Source organism: Bubalus bubalis, chromosome 4, assembly GCF_019923935.1.
Source record: "Bubalus bubalis isolate 160015118507 breed Murrah chromosome 4, NDDB_SH_1, whole genome shotgun sequence".
Lineage (NCBI taxonomy): Eukaryota > Metazoa > Chordata > Mammalia > Artiodactyla > Bovidae > Bubalus > Bubalus bubalis.
In genome coordinates this window covers 94463757-94480168 of record NC_059160.1, presented here as the reverse complement: position 1 = coordinate 94480168, position 16412 = coordinate 94463757, and the positions used below count along the sequence as shown (strand labels likewise).

The following is a 16412-nucleotide window of genomic DNA, read 5'->3' as shown; positions in this document are numbered from 1 at the left end:
TATTTTATAATAATAGATGTACCATATATGTGCTATTTAATAGTGTTTATTATATCCCAGGCATTGAATCACTAAATTAAACATACATCAGACCAGATCAGTCGCTCAGTCGTGTCCGACTCTTTGCAACCCCATGAATCGCAGCACGCCAGGCCTCCCTGTCCATCACAAACTCCCGGAGTTCACTGAGACTCACGTCCATCGAGTCGGTGATGCTATCCAGCCATCTCATCCTCTGTCGTCCCCTTCTCCTCTTGCCCCCAATCCCTCCCAGCATCAGAGTCTTTTCCAATGAGTCAGCTCTTCACATGAGGTGGCCAAAGTACTGGAGTTTCAGCTTCAGCATCATTCCTTCCAAAGAAATCCCAGGGCTGACCTCCTTTAGAATGGACTGGTTGGATCTCCTTGCAGTCCAAGGGACTCTCAAGGGTCTTCTCCAACACCACAGTTCAAAAGCATCAATTCTTCAGCGCTCAGCCTTCTTCACAGTCCAACTCTCACATCCATACATGACCACAGAAAAAACCATAGCCTTGATTAGATGAACCTTTGTTGGCAAAGTAATGTCTCTGCTTAGTTGTTAACTTCTCACAATAATATGTAAGATAAGTGTTGTAATTATCCCCAAATTACAGATGGATAAAATTAGGCTCAGAGAGATTAAAGAATTTGCTTGAGATCTCAAACTGACTGTCAGACCCAAGGTTTGAATGAAGGTATTTCTGACTCTAAAACTTGTCTTCTTAACCATTATACTATGATGCTTGAGACAGGTTTTGTATAATACAGTTTTCATGCATGCGTGCTAAGTTCCATTAGTCTCTTTGTGACTCTGTGGATTGTAGCTCACCAGGCTCCTCTGTCCATGGGATTCTCCAGGCAGAATACTGGAGTGGGTTGCCAGGCACTCTCCAGGGGATCTTCCTGACCTAGGGATCTAACCCATGTCTCTTATGTCTTCTGCATTGGCAGGTGGGTTCTTTACCACCAGCACCACCTGGGAAGCCCCCTAATATAGTTTATATTATCACTATTACAGAATGATATAACAACACACAAAATCATATGGTTCAACTGGAAAACATTTATATGAGATTATTAGTTCTCTGGTACATAAAATAATTGCAAAAGGAGTTAGACGAAAAAATATGGGTAAGGGTTAAAGTAGCCCAAGAAAGTGGCGTGGAGACAGAACTTGAATGAAGCTGGATCTTGGACAGTGGATCAGAGGAAGGTATCCAACACTAAAGTCTTTCTGTATAAGCACTATATGTACATTTTCTTATATCCCTCACAAGAAGCTCAGTTCTCCCCACTTACCAAGGGGAAACCAAGGCTCAAGGAGGTTATATAATTTGCCCAAGTCTGAACTTTTAAGTGTGAGCTGAGACTCAAACCCAGATCTCTCTTCCACTCTGTACTGCATCTGGTTGGTAGAAAGGTCCAAGGAGAGCATTCTGGTGCAAGGGAGCAGGTGGAGCAGAGAGAGGAGGCTGGAATGAGCAGGATGCCTGTTTGAAAGAGGAAATGAATAGTGAGGCCTCAAGCCTTCCATCCTCTTGAGGAGCAGAGGGTGGGACTTCCCAGGAAGCTCCGCCCACTGCAGAGGATTGCAACAGGGTGAGGTGAGGGGGAGGGCTCTGGGGTTCCTGGAAGGTGACTGAAGCGCATAAAGCTGGCACTATGCCCATTGCGTGGCTAAAACTGGCCCCACCCAATAGTGCTGGGGTGGGAAAGCCATGGCTCCAGAGCTAGTTCCTGAAAGTCTGCCACCCAGCCCCACAAACACTGCTGCATTCTAGTCCTGGTTCTCTCCCAGAACCAGACTGCCTCCTGGCTTCAGTTCTGTTCCAGGTATCTCTCCACCAGAGTCTGACTTCCAGATAAGTAGACTCTTCTCAATTCCCAAGCCTCTGAGACACTCTGGTTTCCAGGTTTCTAAGCTTCTGAAGAATACACCTGCTAATGCAGGCGGCACAAGAGATGTGGGTTCGATTCCTGGGTTGGGAAGATTCCCTGGAGGAGGACATGGCAACTCAGCCCAGTATTTTTGCCTGGAGAATCCCACGGACAGAGGAGCCTGGTGAGCTATTGTCCATAGGGTCGCACAGAGTCAGACACAACTGAAGCTACTTAGCCTAGCCTGTCATTCCCCAGCCTCGCTTATTGATCTCCTTTAATCTTCCCCCAAACTCCACTGAATAGGTATTATCATCCTTATCTCCATTTTCCCTTGTAAAGAAACAAGGCCCAAGAAGGTTGAGTTGCCCAAAGTCATGTAACTAGTGAATGCAGGGACTCAAGTCCAGGTCTTAAGATTCAAGATCTGAACAACAACAACATTCTACTTACTCTACACCACAAAAAGGTGCAGAAGTCAAAGGTCAATACTGAAATCAGCTTGATTATATTCTTTGCAGCCAAAGATGGAGAAGCTCTATACAGTCAGCAAAAAAAAAATTGGGAGCTGACTATGGCTCAGATCATGAACTCCTTATTGCCAAATTCAGGCTTAAATTGAAGAAAGTAGGGAAAACCACTAGACCATTCAGGTATGACCTAAATCAAATCCCTTACAATTATACAGTGGAAGTGACAAATAGATTCAAGGGATTAGATATGATAGACAAGAGTGCCTGAAGAACTATGGATGAAGGTTCGTGACATTGTACAAGAGGCAGTGATCAAGACCATCCCCAAGAAAAATAAAGGCAAAATGGTTGTCTGAGGAGGCCTTACAAATAGCTAAGAAAAGAAGAGAAGCTAAAGCCAAAGGAGAAAAGGAAAGATATACCAGTTTGAATACAGAGTTCCAAAGAATAGCAAGGAGAGATAAGAAAGCCTTCTTCAGTGATCAATGCAAAGAAATAGAGGAAAATAATAGAATGAGAAAGACTAGAGATCTCTTCAAGAAAATTAAAGATACCAAGGGAACATTTCATGCAAAAATGGGCATAATAAAGGACAGAAATGGTATGGACCTAACAGAAGCAGAAGATATTAAGAAGAGGTGGCAAGAATACACAGAAGAACTATACAAAGAAGATCTTCATGACCCAGATAACCACGATGGCATGATCACTCACCTAGAGCCAGACATCCTGGAATGTGAAGTCAAGTGAGCCTTAGGAAGCATCACTGTGAACAAAGCTAGTGGAGGTGATGGAATTTCACTTTAGCTATTTCAAATCCTAAAAGATGATGCTGTGAAAGTGCTACACTCAATATTTGGAAACATTGGAAAATTTGGAAAACTCAGCAGTGGCCACAGGACTGGAAAAGGTCAGTTTTCATTCCAATCCCAAAGAAAGGCAATGCCAAAGAATGCTCACACTATGGCACAATTGCAGTCATCTCACATGCTAGCAAAGTAATGCTCAAAATTCTCCAAGCCAGGCTTTAGCAGTACGTGAACCGTGAACTTCCAGATGTTCAAGCTGGATTTAGAAAAGGCAGAGGAACCAGAGATCAAATTGCCAATATCTGTTGGTTCATTGAAAAACCAAGAGAGTTCCAGAAAAAACATCTATTTCTGCTTTATTGACTATGCCAAAGCCTTTGACTTTGCGGATCACAATAAACTGTGGAAAATTCTTAAAGAATGGGAATAGCAGACCTGCCTCTTGAGAAACATGTGTGCAGGTCAGGAAGCAACAGTTAGAACTGGACATGGAACAACAGACTGGTTCCAAATTGGGAAAGGAGTACGTCAAGGCTGTATGTTGTCACCCTGCTTATTGAACTTATACGCAGAGTACATCATGAGAAAAGCTGGTCTGGAAGAAGCACAAGCTGGAATCAAGATTGCCGGGAGAAATATCAATAACCTCAGATATGCAGATGACACCACCCTTATGGCAGAAAGCGAAGAAGAACTAAAGAGCCTCTTGATGAAGGTGAAAGAAAAGAGTGAAAAAGCTGGCTTACAACTCAACATTCAAAAAACGAAGATTGTGGCATCCTGTTCCATCACTTCACAGCAAATGGATGGGGAAACAATGGAAACAGCGACAGACTTTATTTTCTTGGGCTCCAAAATCACTGCAGATGGTGACTGCAGCCATGAAATTAAAAGATGTTTGCTCCTTCAAAGAAAAGCTATGACCAACCTAGACAGTATATTAAAAAGCAGAGACATTACTTTGCCAACAAAAGTCCATCTAGTCAAAGCTATGGTTTTTCCAGTAGTCATGTATGGATGTGAGAGTTGGACTATAAAGAAAGCTGAGCGCCCACGAATTGATGCTTTTGAACTGTGGTGCTAGAGAAGACTCTTGAGAGTCCCTTGGAATGCAAAGAGATCCAACCAGTCCATCCTAAAGGAAATCAGTCCTGAATATTCATTGGAGGGACTGATGTTGAAGCTCAAACTCTAATCCTTTGGCCACCTGATGCTAAGAACTGACTCATTTGAAAACACCCTGATGCTGGGAAAGATTGAAGGCGGGAAGAGAAAGGGATGACAGAGGGTGAGATGGTTGGATGGCATCACCGACTCTATGGAGATGAGTTTGAGTGGGCTCTGGGAATTGGTGATGGGAAGCCTGGCGTGCTGCAGTCCATGGGGTCGCAAAGAGTCGGACACGACTGAGTGACAACTGAACTGAACACCACACAATGTACTCCCCTTTCCAGATTTAGAATTAAGCTCCAGGGCTTATGCTGGACTATTCTGGACTCATCTACCAGCCTTCATGTGTCTTAGGTTAGGTGTGGGGCTCTGCTACCTGGGAATAACCCACAGATGCCAGGACTGGGAACCTCGGTCCTCCCCAACCCTCTGGACCCTTGAGAGCCACAAGCTCTTTAGACCTGATAGTGGGGCTCAGTGTCCTGACTCCTGAGTCAATTCTCTTAGAATTCTTATATATGGAAAGGAACCTCTTCAGAGACCTTTTTTTTTTTTTTATCCTATCCTCATCCAAACTGGAACACAAGGAAAAACCAGTGGATGGCTTAGGACATCTGGCTGCACCATCTGGGCCTCAGTTTATATCTCCCTTTCCTTACTTGAGTAAGAGGGGCCTCACTATTCCCTGGTCCCAGACCCCCTCCAACACCTCCCCCAGCCATCCGGGGTAACCGCCAGGCTCTGCAGCCTAGGATAACGCCCAGCCCTCCCTTGCACCCTGTGGCTGCCTCCCCTTTCCGTCTGTTGAGAGAGGAAGCCGGGGGTGGCGGGTGCAATCCTGCAGGGCACTGATAAAAGGGCCAGCCCTGCCCCCGCCCCCTGGGGCCACTGCGGTCAGCCCAGCAGGCAAGCAGGCCAGGCAGCCAGCTCCCTCTGGGACCTGTGGCCCTCCCCTGGTTTCACCTCTACCCACCCCGCCCTACTCGGGAAGCTGGTTGCATAACCCGGTAGGGTGTTTGGCAACACGGCTGTGGCTTGCCCTGATGCTGATGGTGGTGTGCACACACACTGGGGTGAGGGTGGGGTGAATTGACAAGAGGTGACAATAAGACAGCCTTTTGGGGGTGCGTGAGCAGCATGGATGAAGAACGGTATAAGAGTAAAGATATGTGGCCATGTTTTTCTCCACACTCTGTCTCTGCCACTTTGGCTAACGCAGGAGGATCTTGGGGCTAGGAAAATCTTAGGTATTCTGCCTTGCCTAGCTGCAGGCACTGTCCAACCCATTCAGGCTTCTAAAACCCTGTTAATCTTACATCAAGCAAAGGAGATTTAAGATAGAAGGAGGTTGACTCTAGACAGCAGGAATCTGAAAGGAGGGGACTAAAGGAACCATCCACACCCCTGGGGGGCTGTAAAGAGTGTTCTTGGACTGCCCTTGAGGTACAGTGGATAGGAATCCGCCTGCCAATGCAGGGGACATGGGTTTGATCCCCATTCTAGGAAGATCCCACATGCCGCAAAGCAACCAAGCCCATGTACCACAACTACTGAGCCTGCATTCAGAGCCCAAGAGCCACAACTACCGAAGCCCACGTGCACCTAGAACCTGTGCTCCGCAACAAGAGAAGCCACTGTAATGAGAAGACCACACACTGCAAGAAAGAGTAGCCCCACTCTCTGCAACTAGAGGAAGTCCGTGTGCAGCAACAAAGACCCAGTGCAACCAAAAATAATAAATAAATACATTAAAAAAAAAAAAAGAATATTCTAGAGGCAGAACACAGCCTGCTAATCCCAGTAACAGCCTCTTCCTATGGGAGGGGAATAGGGTGAGGTGGGAGAGATATCCTGGCCAGCCGCCTAAATGAAGGCTGTCTGTTGACTTAGCTCAGCCTGTACGACCATGTCTGTCCCCGAAAACAAGTAAACTGCTTCAAACATGCCTTTGACTCGCACATGGGATGAAACACAACCTCCCTAGTTTGACTTTCAAGACTTTTACATCCAGCCCCAATCTCCCCAAGCTTATTTTTCACTACTTCCTTCCCCACACTCCACCCTAGGAAACCCTGAGTACTCTTCTCAGTCTGATGCCTCTGGGCTTTCACACCTCAGCTTGGAATACCCTTCTCCCCTCTTTTCCTGATGAACCCTGAGTCATTCTCCACAGCCCAGCTCAATTGTCACGGCCTCTGTGAAGCCTGCTCTGAATTTCCCCAACAGCAGTTCAGCTCCATGGGGCCTTTTTTTTGTTTTTTTGATGTGGCTCATTTTTGAAGTCTTTATTGAATTTGTTACGATATTGCTTCTGTTGTTTATGTTCTGGTTTTCTGGCCACAAGGCATGTGAGGTCTTACCTCTCCAGCCAGGGATCAAACCCGTACCCCTGAATCGGAAGAAGTCTTAACCACTGGCCCTCCAGGGAAGTCCCTCCATAGTACTTTATATAGACCTTTATTACTGTATCTGACTCTTTGTGGCCCCATGGACTGTATTCTGCCAGGCTCCACTGTCCATGGGATTTTCCGGGCAAAAATACAGGAGTGGGTTGCCATTTCTTTCTCCAGAGGCTCTTCCCAACCCAAAGGCTGAAGCCGCATCTCCTGAGTCTTCTGCATTGGCAGGCAGATTCTTTACTACTAGTGCCGCCTGGAAAACCCCTAATTCCCTGTGTAGGCTGTTAATAAGGACACAGACTGTTTTTATTCATCTTTGTGTGGTTCTGGAGTGGGAAACATAGTAGACCCACAACAAATATTTGTTGAATGAATGAATGATAAGCAGACACTCCATAAATATCCATTCATTCACTGGATAACTTGTGTTATAATTGTATGTGCGATGCCACAAATAGTGTCCTGAACTGGTAGCTTTCATTCAGCAAATGTTTGTTGACTATCTGATACCATTGACTATCTGACTAACTGATACCATTACTGAATCAGCCGCAAGTATGACTATCACCGCCTCTCATCCCCTCCAATGGGCCCAAATAAATACATAAGCTACCTGAGTGTTCATGCTTGTGACCTAGATTCATACCCAGGTCATCAAGAGATTCTGAACCTGCATGTAACATGCAGTGAAGCCATGGGTCACCTCCTGCCCCACACAGATCATGTATGTAGAATTATGATCTCCTGGGGTAGAGATTCAAATCACTGAACTATGGGTTTGGCATGGGTGTTGATCAAACCCACACACACAGGCTGCAGGTATCACATTGCCTCTTGAGTTGCTTGGTTGTGTTATTGGGTTGGGGGCATCCTGAGAGAGAACTGGGGTGGCTGACATAGTACTGTAGTGATGGGGAACACTTGGAAGACTCCCAGAAGCTATTCTTTACCAAGTGGGACAGAATGTTTTCATTATTTTAGTAGTGAACACAAGCCTATCACAGAATGCTGGCTGAATGCCAGTCCTGCCTTAGGGTGGCACCTGCCTACCTCCCCAGTCAATAACTGCTTCCAATTTAACTTGAATATCATAAGAAAAAAAAAAAAAATAGAAAAAAGTGCAAGCTGCAGCTATAAGGAGTGAAGCTAGACATAGGAAAGACTTTCCTTAGAGCTGTAATACTAAAAGCTAGGAGGAAGCCAGACTTTTCTTCTAGTCTCTAGAGAAAGATCTGTTTGGCCTGGAACTTGGGTTGTGGCTTGGAGGCAAAGGGATGAATGAGTGACTTCCAGGGGTACTTCCTGGTCTGCCCCAGAGCTGCTGTGAATGCTGTGGGGCGGGGGGACCTGACACCCTACACACATGTCCTGTTCTGTCCAGAGTATGTGGCTGCCCTGTGACTGGGGGGACTGCCTGGAAGAAAGGACAGAGGGCATCTAGGGTCCCCTTTAAGGCAGGTGAATAATGTCCCTGCCAGGCGGCTCCCCCCCACCCCAACTCCCCTCACACACTGACAACAAACCTGGCCAAGAAAGAGGCCTTTGTCCTAGGACATCTGAGGCTGCAGGGGGAGGGGAGAAGGCTACAGGTGAAAGGACACATCAAAGCGGCTGGGCCCCCCTCCCCTGAAAGCTCCCCTACCCCTTTCCCAGAGCCCAGGCTTTCCTGAAATAAAAGCAGTGTCCCGAAGGCCTACCTGCCTAACGACTGGGATGCTAGACATCTGGTCCTTTTCTCCAGCTGCTCTCCACCCTGCCAGGACTCAGTTTCCCTGTCCTGAAGAAAGTCAAAGGGGCAAAGGGCAGGGGGTTACAACTTGTATGAAGTTTAGAGGTCTCTCTGCCGCTTAGATCATCAGGTTGGAATTCATCATACGCATGGGAGAAACGCAGAGCTGGCTGGACTCCTGGGCTCACACGGAGGGCTGGGAGCCATGTGTGCCCCACGCTGGCCGGGAGCAAGTTGGGGGCGGGGTGTGGGCAGAAACCACACCGGGCTCAAGTTTCCTCTCTTGGCCAGAAGGGGCAGGAGGAGAGGAGGGCCACGGGGAAAGGGGAGGGTTGGAGGAAGGACGGAGAACTCAGGCCGAGGGCTTCAAAGAAGAGGCTGGTGCGCCGGCCCGGAGCTCCCCGCACTCCACACTGGGCGCTCAGCGACCGCCCGGAGCTCCCGGAGCCTGCACACTGGGCGCTCAGCGATGGCCGGGGGGCGGGGCACGGCCCTCCGCGGCTCTCAGAGGTAGCAGGGATCCTCACCCAGGAGGTGTCAGCCCAGGCCGGCCTCATCTCTCTCATCGCTCTCCTCACCTCGCTGGGACCCTGCCACAGGTGCTTGCGGGGCGGGCGGGGAGGAGAACTGCAGTGGATCTGGGGACAGGCTGGGGAGGTGGAGGAGGCAAAGGGAGAGAAGAACCAACTCGCAGGGCGATCCTAGGAGGTCGCAGACCTTACCAGGCTGCCCCTGGTCGAGGAATTTGACAGGTGTGGGAATTTCTCTGGGAGACCTACATGGCTTCTTGAGCCCTTTGGGATTCTTGGGGCAAAATGCTATGCATGGGGACCAGACAGTGGTTCCCCGAGGGACGTCTCAGGGGCTGGGGAGTGACCCTGAGTAACCCTTGGGCAGACTGGCTGTCGCTGGACTCTCAGGTATGCGGTACCATCCTTTCACCTACTCCATCCCATCACGCTGCCCTGCCCAGCCATCTGGGGAGGTCTAAGGGAAGTTGAGGAATCTGAAACAGTGGACACCTGGGCCGCGGAGAAGTGTTGTTGCACCAGGATGGGCTGCTAGGGCTTGGAGGTGCTGAGTTCTCTCCTCCCTGTGTGCCTTCTCTTCTCTGGGCCTGGGGCAGTGGGGATCAGCTCGAAGTGGGAGGGAGAGGAAGGCATCCCACCACAGCATAGTTGCTTCTGACTGGAAATCTTGGCAGCTGAGGAGACAGTCAGCTGGGGACAGTGGCAGAGAGATCACCTGTCACAGCTGCTGGAGCTGAGATTCTCTATCATTGGGCTTCCTAAGGACTGAAGTTGGGGTCTAGTGACTGGGTGATGGGATGGCAGAAACTCGTCCCTCTTTCCCTTGTTCCCATGCACCTGTTTGAGTCATGTGTGACCCCACATATCTTACTGTGCTCAGTCTTACTGTGCTCAAATCTCTCTCCACACCCTCAACTCTCTCTCCCTCCCCATGGCTCCCTCCACCCACCCCTTTCCCCTCCATTCTGTTGCTTTCTCTCACTTCTGTGTGCCTCCCTCTCTTTGGAGATTCTTTCTAATCTTTCTAAGCTGCAGGCTGCTCACACATCACTCCACACCCCAGGTTTTACTGATCCCTCCCCATCCTTTCACTGCTTCTGTTGACACCTGGAGAGGAGAGGGAAGTCTAGTAAGCCTCAGAACCCCCTTGTCAAGGTGTTAGAGACCTGGGGCAGCAGATGGGGCCAAATACCTTCCTCTCCACAGCATCCCTCCCCAAATAGTCCTCAGTCTGTATCCTGAAACATAAAGCTCCATGTCATTCTGTGTGTACTCAGGGATTGTGATAAAATCTCTTTGGGTAAGCCAGAATGGTTTAGGATGAGAGTAAAGAGGGTGGATTATATTCCCTGGAGATGGTGTCCATCCTACTTGATATGCAGTGTTGGGGAGCAAGATGGGTGTGTGACCTCAAAGTGTGGGCTAAACTGGAAAGTGAGGACCATTTTCTGTAAAAGAAAAGGGACACAGGGAAGCAGGCTGCACTTTCCCAGGACCTCTTCACCTTCTGTACCCTTTGTGATGTTTTATTTGATCTGATTCCTTCTCCCTGAGCTATACCACTGGCTGCCAGCTCCCTGGCCTGTCTTCAGGAAGGTAGGCTCCTAAGACCCAGAGGGGCCTACAGCTGGTGTATAGACCACCACCCATCCCTGAGTGTCTAGGGAAGAACACACTACTCCCTTTTGGCCTGGCACAGACTTGTACCAGAGAGCAGGCTGGAGTTGATCCTGAGGTTCTCCTTAACTGCCTCTTTCCTTACTTCCTGTCTCCCCCAGTGACCCTTCTGGATTCTCATTTCCCTGTCCTAGGGTAAGGGGAGGATTAAATTCCTGGTCTTTATGAGAAGGCGCTGATATCTAGTTTCAGAGACCAGGGCAGCCTAGAACCCAGCCTTGCCTGGATCGAGGTTGTAAAAGAGAAGTCTGGAGATTACTTGCCAGACTTTCTGGCTTTGTGTTCTTTCAAGTAAATCCATATGGTTGGACTGGTTAACAGTTTTCAAAGTACGGCGGGCCTCTGGCACAGAAACACCTACGCAGGCCACTTGTTAAAGTGCTGATTGCCAGGTACCTGTACCTATGAACTCAGTTTTGATGGATCTGGGGCGGCTTTCAGAATTCTGTGTTTTCACAAGCACCCCAGGTGAATGCAACCCACAATAAAGTTTGTGATTGCTTGAGCCAGATACAATCTACTGTAAGGAGGTTCTCCAGGTCTGTCTCCATTTAATGGCAGAGAATGAATAGAAAGCAATTTGCCTCAGATCATGCATGTGGAATGCCAGAGAACCTGGTCTCCTGCCTCCTAGGGCAGGATCTTTGTACTGCACCTAAGAGTCAGATCCGGGAAATTATACGGAGGGACAAAACGGGATGTGTGTGTGTGTGTGTGTGTGAGAAGGACTATGAGGCAAGAGTCATTGTCCCTGCCCCCTAAACCCCTTCTCCATTCACTTTGCCTTTGGGCAATTTCCGCCAGAACCTGGGTGGAGAAGGTGGGGTTCCGGTGTTGAAATGGCATCCTGGACAGACATAAACACCCCGCCCTCTGACCACTGGCCAAGGGCCTGTGCCAACTCTCAGCTCTAGGGATGGCCATGCAACAAGGAGTGGGCAGGCAGGGACTTGGGGTGATCCTCCTTCGAAAGGACAATTTGCAGCTCTCGTGAATTTTGTGGTGAGTCAGAGTGGATTCCATATTAAATACCTGTGATAGGCCATCCTTGTGGTGATCTAAGGTCATCCAACCCTGTATTCTGTCTGTCCTTCTGTAAGTCTCCCCCACCCACCCAGTCTGCCTGCCTTTATTTCTACAGCAAACATAGGGTACAGTGCGTGGCCCTAAGAGATCAGGGGGCCCCTGCCAAATCTGCTTGGAGTGTCTTGCCAAAGGCAAGGAGAACAGATGAGGGTGAGATGGGTGTCAGGGAATAGGGAGGTGGAGTGAGGAGAAAGGGTGACAGAAAGGAGAAGATGAAGGCAGGGCTGAGGGATTGCTGAGAATGTTGAACTGTCCAAGCAGAGAGGGAGGGACCTCCAAATTCAACTTGTCTCACTCTCTGGTTTTACAAATGAGGAAACAGAGGCTCAGAGAAAGGCGACGGCTTGCCCGACATCTTGCTGCTGCGCAGGTCTGCAACTCCAGCCCAGATCCAAAGCAAAGGGGCTGGAGGGGAGTGAGTATTCAAGTCTCTAAAGAAATATTCCCTAGAAGAGAAAAGAGGCCAAGATTCCACAGAAGGAGCTGACTGATGCTGCCTACCAGTAGAGTCTCGGCGTAGCAAGACACGGGAGCAGGACTGGGAAGGCGCCTGGAAGGTGGGACAGGCCGTAGAGTCAGCAACCCTAGGTACCAGGCCTGCTCTGCTATTGAGCAGCTTGAGTCTCAGCTTCAGAATGGACCTTATAGGATCTTTGTGAAAATCAATCTCATAAATGAATGCCTATAGACCCCCAGGCTCAGTTCTCAACAAATGCCAAGTAAGTCTTTGCTGTGGTTACTATATGACCTGGTTTGTGGGGTGGGGTATAGCCAAGAGGACCCTTCAGGACACAGGGCAGAGGTCCAGTGTCTCTAGAGACCATTCCTCCTCTGCTGCCTGCCACTGATAAACTTCTTATCTGGCCCAGGCAGGGGAGCCCAGGACCAGGATAGGAGGCGAGGGCAGGGCTGCTATCAGCCAGCAGGCCTGGGCCCTATCTTAGAGAAAGGGAGGGGCTGTCTGCTTGGCTCTTCCCACACACGCTCCTTGGGGATCCCCAGGCACTCACTCTCAACTTGGAAGGAAAAGACTGAGATCCTAAAACTGAGGGCAGAGGAGGAGAGCAGGAGTGATCCCTGATGCTGCTGCAGGAGACAGGAAAAATAAAACCACGACCCTAGGTGATGTGGCTTCTGTCCTGGCCTGTGATACAGTCCTGAGGAGTTAAGCAGTAGGGGAAAGAGAAGGCATCTTATCTGAAAAGAAGATAAAACCTACTGTGCTCCCAGAGGAACTGCCTACAGCCATAGCAGGTGAGGTAGAGATAACACAGCAGAAAAAGGCTTTCTAGCTTAAGGAGTTGTTGATGAGTCCAGAATGAATGGGGGGGTGAGGCATCTCCTTCTCTCAGGTGAAGCTGGAGGGAGCCGCTCCGTGCATGCGCGCGTGTTCAGTCGCTCAGTCGTGTCAGACTCTTGGTGACCCCATGGACTGTAGCCCGCCAGGGTCCTCTGTCCATGGGATTTTCCAGGCAAGAATACTGGAGTGGGTTGCCATTTACTTCTCCAGGGGATCTTCCCCACACAGGGATCAAACCCAAGTCTCCTGCATTGGCAGGTGGATTCCTTACCACTGTGCCACCTGGGAAGCCCAGCTGCTCAATGAAGAAGGACAAAACTGCTGACCCGTGGCAGGAGAGGCCCTAACCCTTGTTTCTCCTTTGATACAGGTTGCTGGGACCATCTGGGCTCTCGGGACCTCGGACCAGGCCCTGGCCCAGTAGGATGTCCCCGTGTCCTCCACAGCAGAGCAGGAACAGGGTAACACAGCTGCCCATTCCGGAGCCAGGTGAGATGGAACTGACTTGGCAGGAGATCATGTCCATCACTGAGCTGCAGGTAAGCCAGGTAGGGGGGAATGAGGTAGTAGGGGGAGGAAAAAGCAGCGAAACAGGGAGTCTGGCTGGGATTGAGGCCCTGGGTGTGCGTGGCAGGGGGTGGCGCTGGAGCAAGCAGAGCCCAGGGTCTCAAGATGGAGATTTTCTGGACACTGTAAAAAGAAGGGCTGGAGTCGAAGAGATCTGGAGGGAAGGCCAGGGCGTCAAGGGGGAGGGGTGCGGATGAGCAGGAGATAGCAGTGGTGGGAAGGAAGGATCTGATTGGGGGTGCAAGCTCTCTGGGCAGCCACTCTGCTCACGTCTCTCTACCTCACCTCCTGCCCCGCCTTCCCTTCTTCACTTTCCTCTGTTCTGCCCTCTTCCAATCCTGCCCATCTTCATCCCTCATTTCCCCACACTGTCCTCAGCAGCTGGGCCCCTTTCCCTCAGGTAGCAGAGCTGTAGTTCAGGGGCTTCAGGAAGGTGGGGGAGGTGGGGTCAGGCTATGCCGGGGTCCTTTCCTCATGCTACTTGGACAAAGGGGTGTCTGTTGGCCTAACAATGATGCCTTTGTCCCCAGCTGGGCTGGAGCAGGGTGGCTCCCTGATGTGGGTTGGGGGCCCAGTTCTCCCCGGCATGTCCTCTCCTCCTCTCTGCACCTGGGCAGGGACAGAGGGACTGGAGGGGAAAGGGCAGAGCTGACGGAGGCTCCCTGAAGTAACTCTCTGCCCCAGACCTGGCACTGTGCCCACTCCATTCTCTCCTGCCACCAGCCGGGGCCCTCAGGATCTGCCCTAAGCCCTCTTCCCACACAGCAGCTCCCTCTGCTGGGCACCCGGGGCATGGCCAGGGTCTGAACCTGACCCTTTGACCCTAGATAATGGCAGCAGGAAAAGGGTTCCAAGGGTCATCGTGGAGTGACTCCTTGTCTTCCTGAAGGAAATAAAGGGACAAGAGACATCTCAAACCAGTAAGAACTTCTCCTGAAGAGGAGGGGATTCCACAGCTGTTGCGGCATTAGGTAGTCCTTTCTGAAGTCTGACTTCAGCGAGTGCCCTTCCTGTTTAAGCCGCTTTCTTCATGAACTTGCTCTGTCACAACTTTGCCAGAAGCTTTCAATGATTATTAGCAACTTTCTGTTCCCTTGTGATTATCTCACTGGTTGTTTCAGTGGGACTCAGATTGGTTCTGAGAGAGAGATGGTTTCTTCTCTTCCTCAGCCCATCTACAAACCTCTTGGTGTCTTTTTTTGCAGGGTCTGAATGCTCCAAGTGAGCCATCGTTCGAGCCCCCAGCCCCTGTCCCATACCCAGGGCCCCCACCGCCTCCAAGTTACTGCCCCTGCTCTATCCACTCGGAGCCTGGCTTTCCCCTTCCTGCACCACCTTATGAGCTCCCGGCACCCACGTCTCATGTCCCAGACCCTCCGTACTCCTATGGCAGCAACATGACTGTACCAGTCTCCAAGCCACTGACCCTCTCGGGCCTGCTCAGTGACCCCCTCCCAGACCCTTTGGCCCTCCTGGACATTGGGTTGTCAGCGGGGCCATCCAAGCCCCAAGAAGACCCAGAATCTGACTCAGGATTATCCCTCAACTATAGCGACGCTGAGTCTCTTGAGTTGGAGGGGACGGAGGCTGGCCGGCGTCGCAGCGAGTATGTAGAGATGTACCCAGTGGAGTACCCCTACTCACTAATGCCCAACTCCTTGACCCACCCCAACTATGCCTTGCCACCTGCCGACAACCCCTTAGCCTTAGAACCCTCCTCGGGCCCTGTGCGGGCCAAGCCCACTGCACGGGGGGAGGCGGGGAGTCGGGATGAGCGGCGGGCCCTGGCCATGAAGATCCCCTTCCCTACGGACAAGATTGTCAACCTGCCAGTAGACGACTTCAACGAGCTGCTGGCGCGGTACCCGCTGACAGAGAGCCAGCTGGCCCTGGTCCGGGACATCCGAAGGCGGGGCAAGAACAAGGTGGCCGCCCAGAACTGTCGCAAGAGAAAGCTGGAGACCATCGTGCAGCTGGAGCGGGAACTGGAGCGGCTGGGCAGCGAGCGGGAGCGGCTTCTCCGGGCCAGAGGGGAGGCCGACCGGACCCTAGAGGTCATGCGCCAACAGCTGACGGACCTGTACCGTGACATTTTCCAGCACTTACGGGATGAAGCAGGCAACAGCTACTCCCCTGAAGAGTATGCGCTACACCAGGCTGCTGATGGGGCCATCTTTCTGGTGCCCCGGGGGACCAAGATGGAGGCCACAGACTGAGCTGGCCCGAGGGGATGGGACTGGTGCTGGGGGTTTCCTTCATTCTCTTCTGATAAAGGTCCTCCCCATCCATGAGGCCCAGTGGGAGCTGAGTTCTGTAGACCAGGAGGGGACCACAGCTGGAAACCTGGCATTTGGAAGGTCCGAGGCGTGTTCAGTGAGGCTTGCCTGGAGGCAAGGATGTGAGGGGAGGGCTGGAATCTCTCTTCAGTGGTTCAGTTTTCTAGGTTTTCAGTCTTGATCGAGCTTTGGTATATAAAGCACTCTACGGAAATGGCCTTGTGCTGTGTCTTCTTTCTCGAGGGAGGGTGATGAACTGGGGTGCTCCTCAGAGCTCACTGCCTGTTGGTGGTGGGGAGGGTGTTCTGCTGAGCTTGCTTCTCTCTCTCCCCTGACTGTAGGAGACACACGACAGTTGGGCCTGAGCAGTGTGATCTACCCCTTTCAAACCCCTTCTCAGAGCCAGAGGCCATGATTTGAGGAACCCCATCTTCTTCAGTGGCCCCCTATTTATAGAGCTAGGATTGCTGCTGGAGCTGGCTAGACCCTCTGTAAGA

At 50.7% G+C, this 16412-nt stretch overlaps 1 protein-coding gene across 5 annotated transcripts; it reads left to right on the top strand.

Annotated features, from left to right (window-relative positions):
* Positions 1-8784: 8784 nt before the first annotated feature.
* NFE2 (nuclear factor, erythroid 2) lies at positions 8785-16129 on the top strand. 5 transcript variants are annotated; one of them, XM_006063708.4, is made up of 4 exons: positions 12361-12491; positions 12775-13026; positions 13443-13611; positions 14845-16129. In XM_006063708.4, exons 3-4 carry the CDS (start codon positions 13498-13500, stop codon positions 15853-15855), a joined length of 1125 nt encoding a protein of 374 aa, XP_006063770.4. In that variant the 5' UTR covers positions 12361-12491; positions 12775-13026; positions 13443-13497; the 3' UTR covers positions 15856-16129. The 5 variants fall into 5 exon arrangements, with proteins under 5 accessions (XP_006063768.4, XP_006063769.4, XP_006063770.4 ...); XM_006063706.4 differs by lacking the exons at positions 12361-12491; positions 12775-13026 and adding an exon at positions 8785-9078; XM_006063707.4 differs by lacking the exons at positions 12361-12491; positions 12775-13026 and adding an exon at positions 11258-11688.
* Positions 16130-16412: the final 283 nt, after the last annotated feature.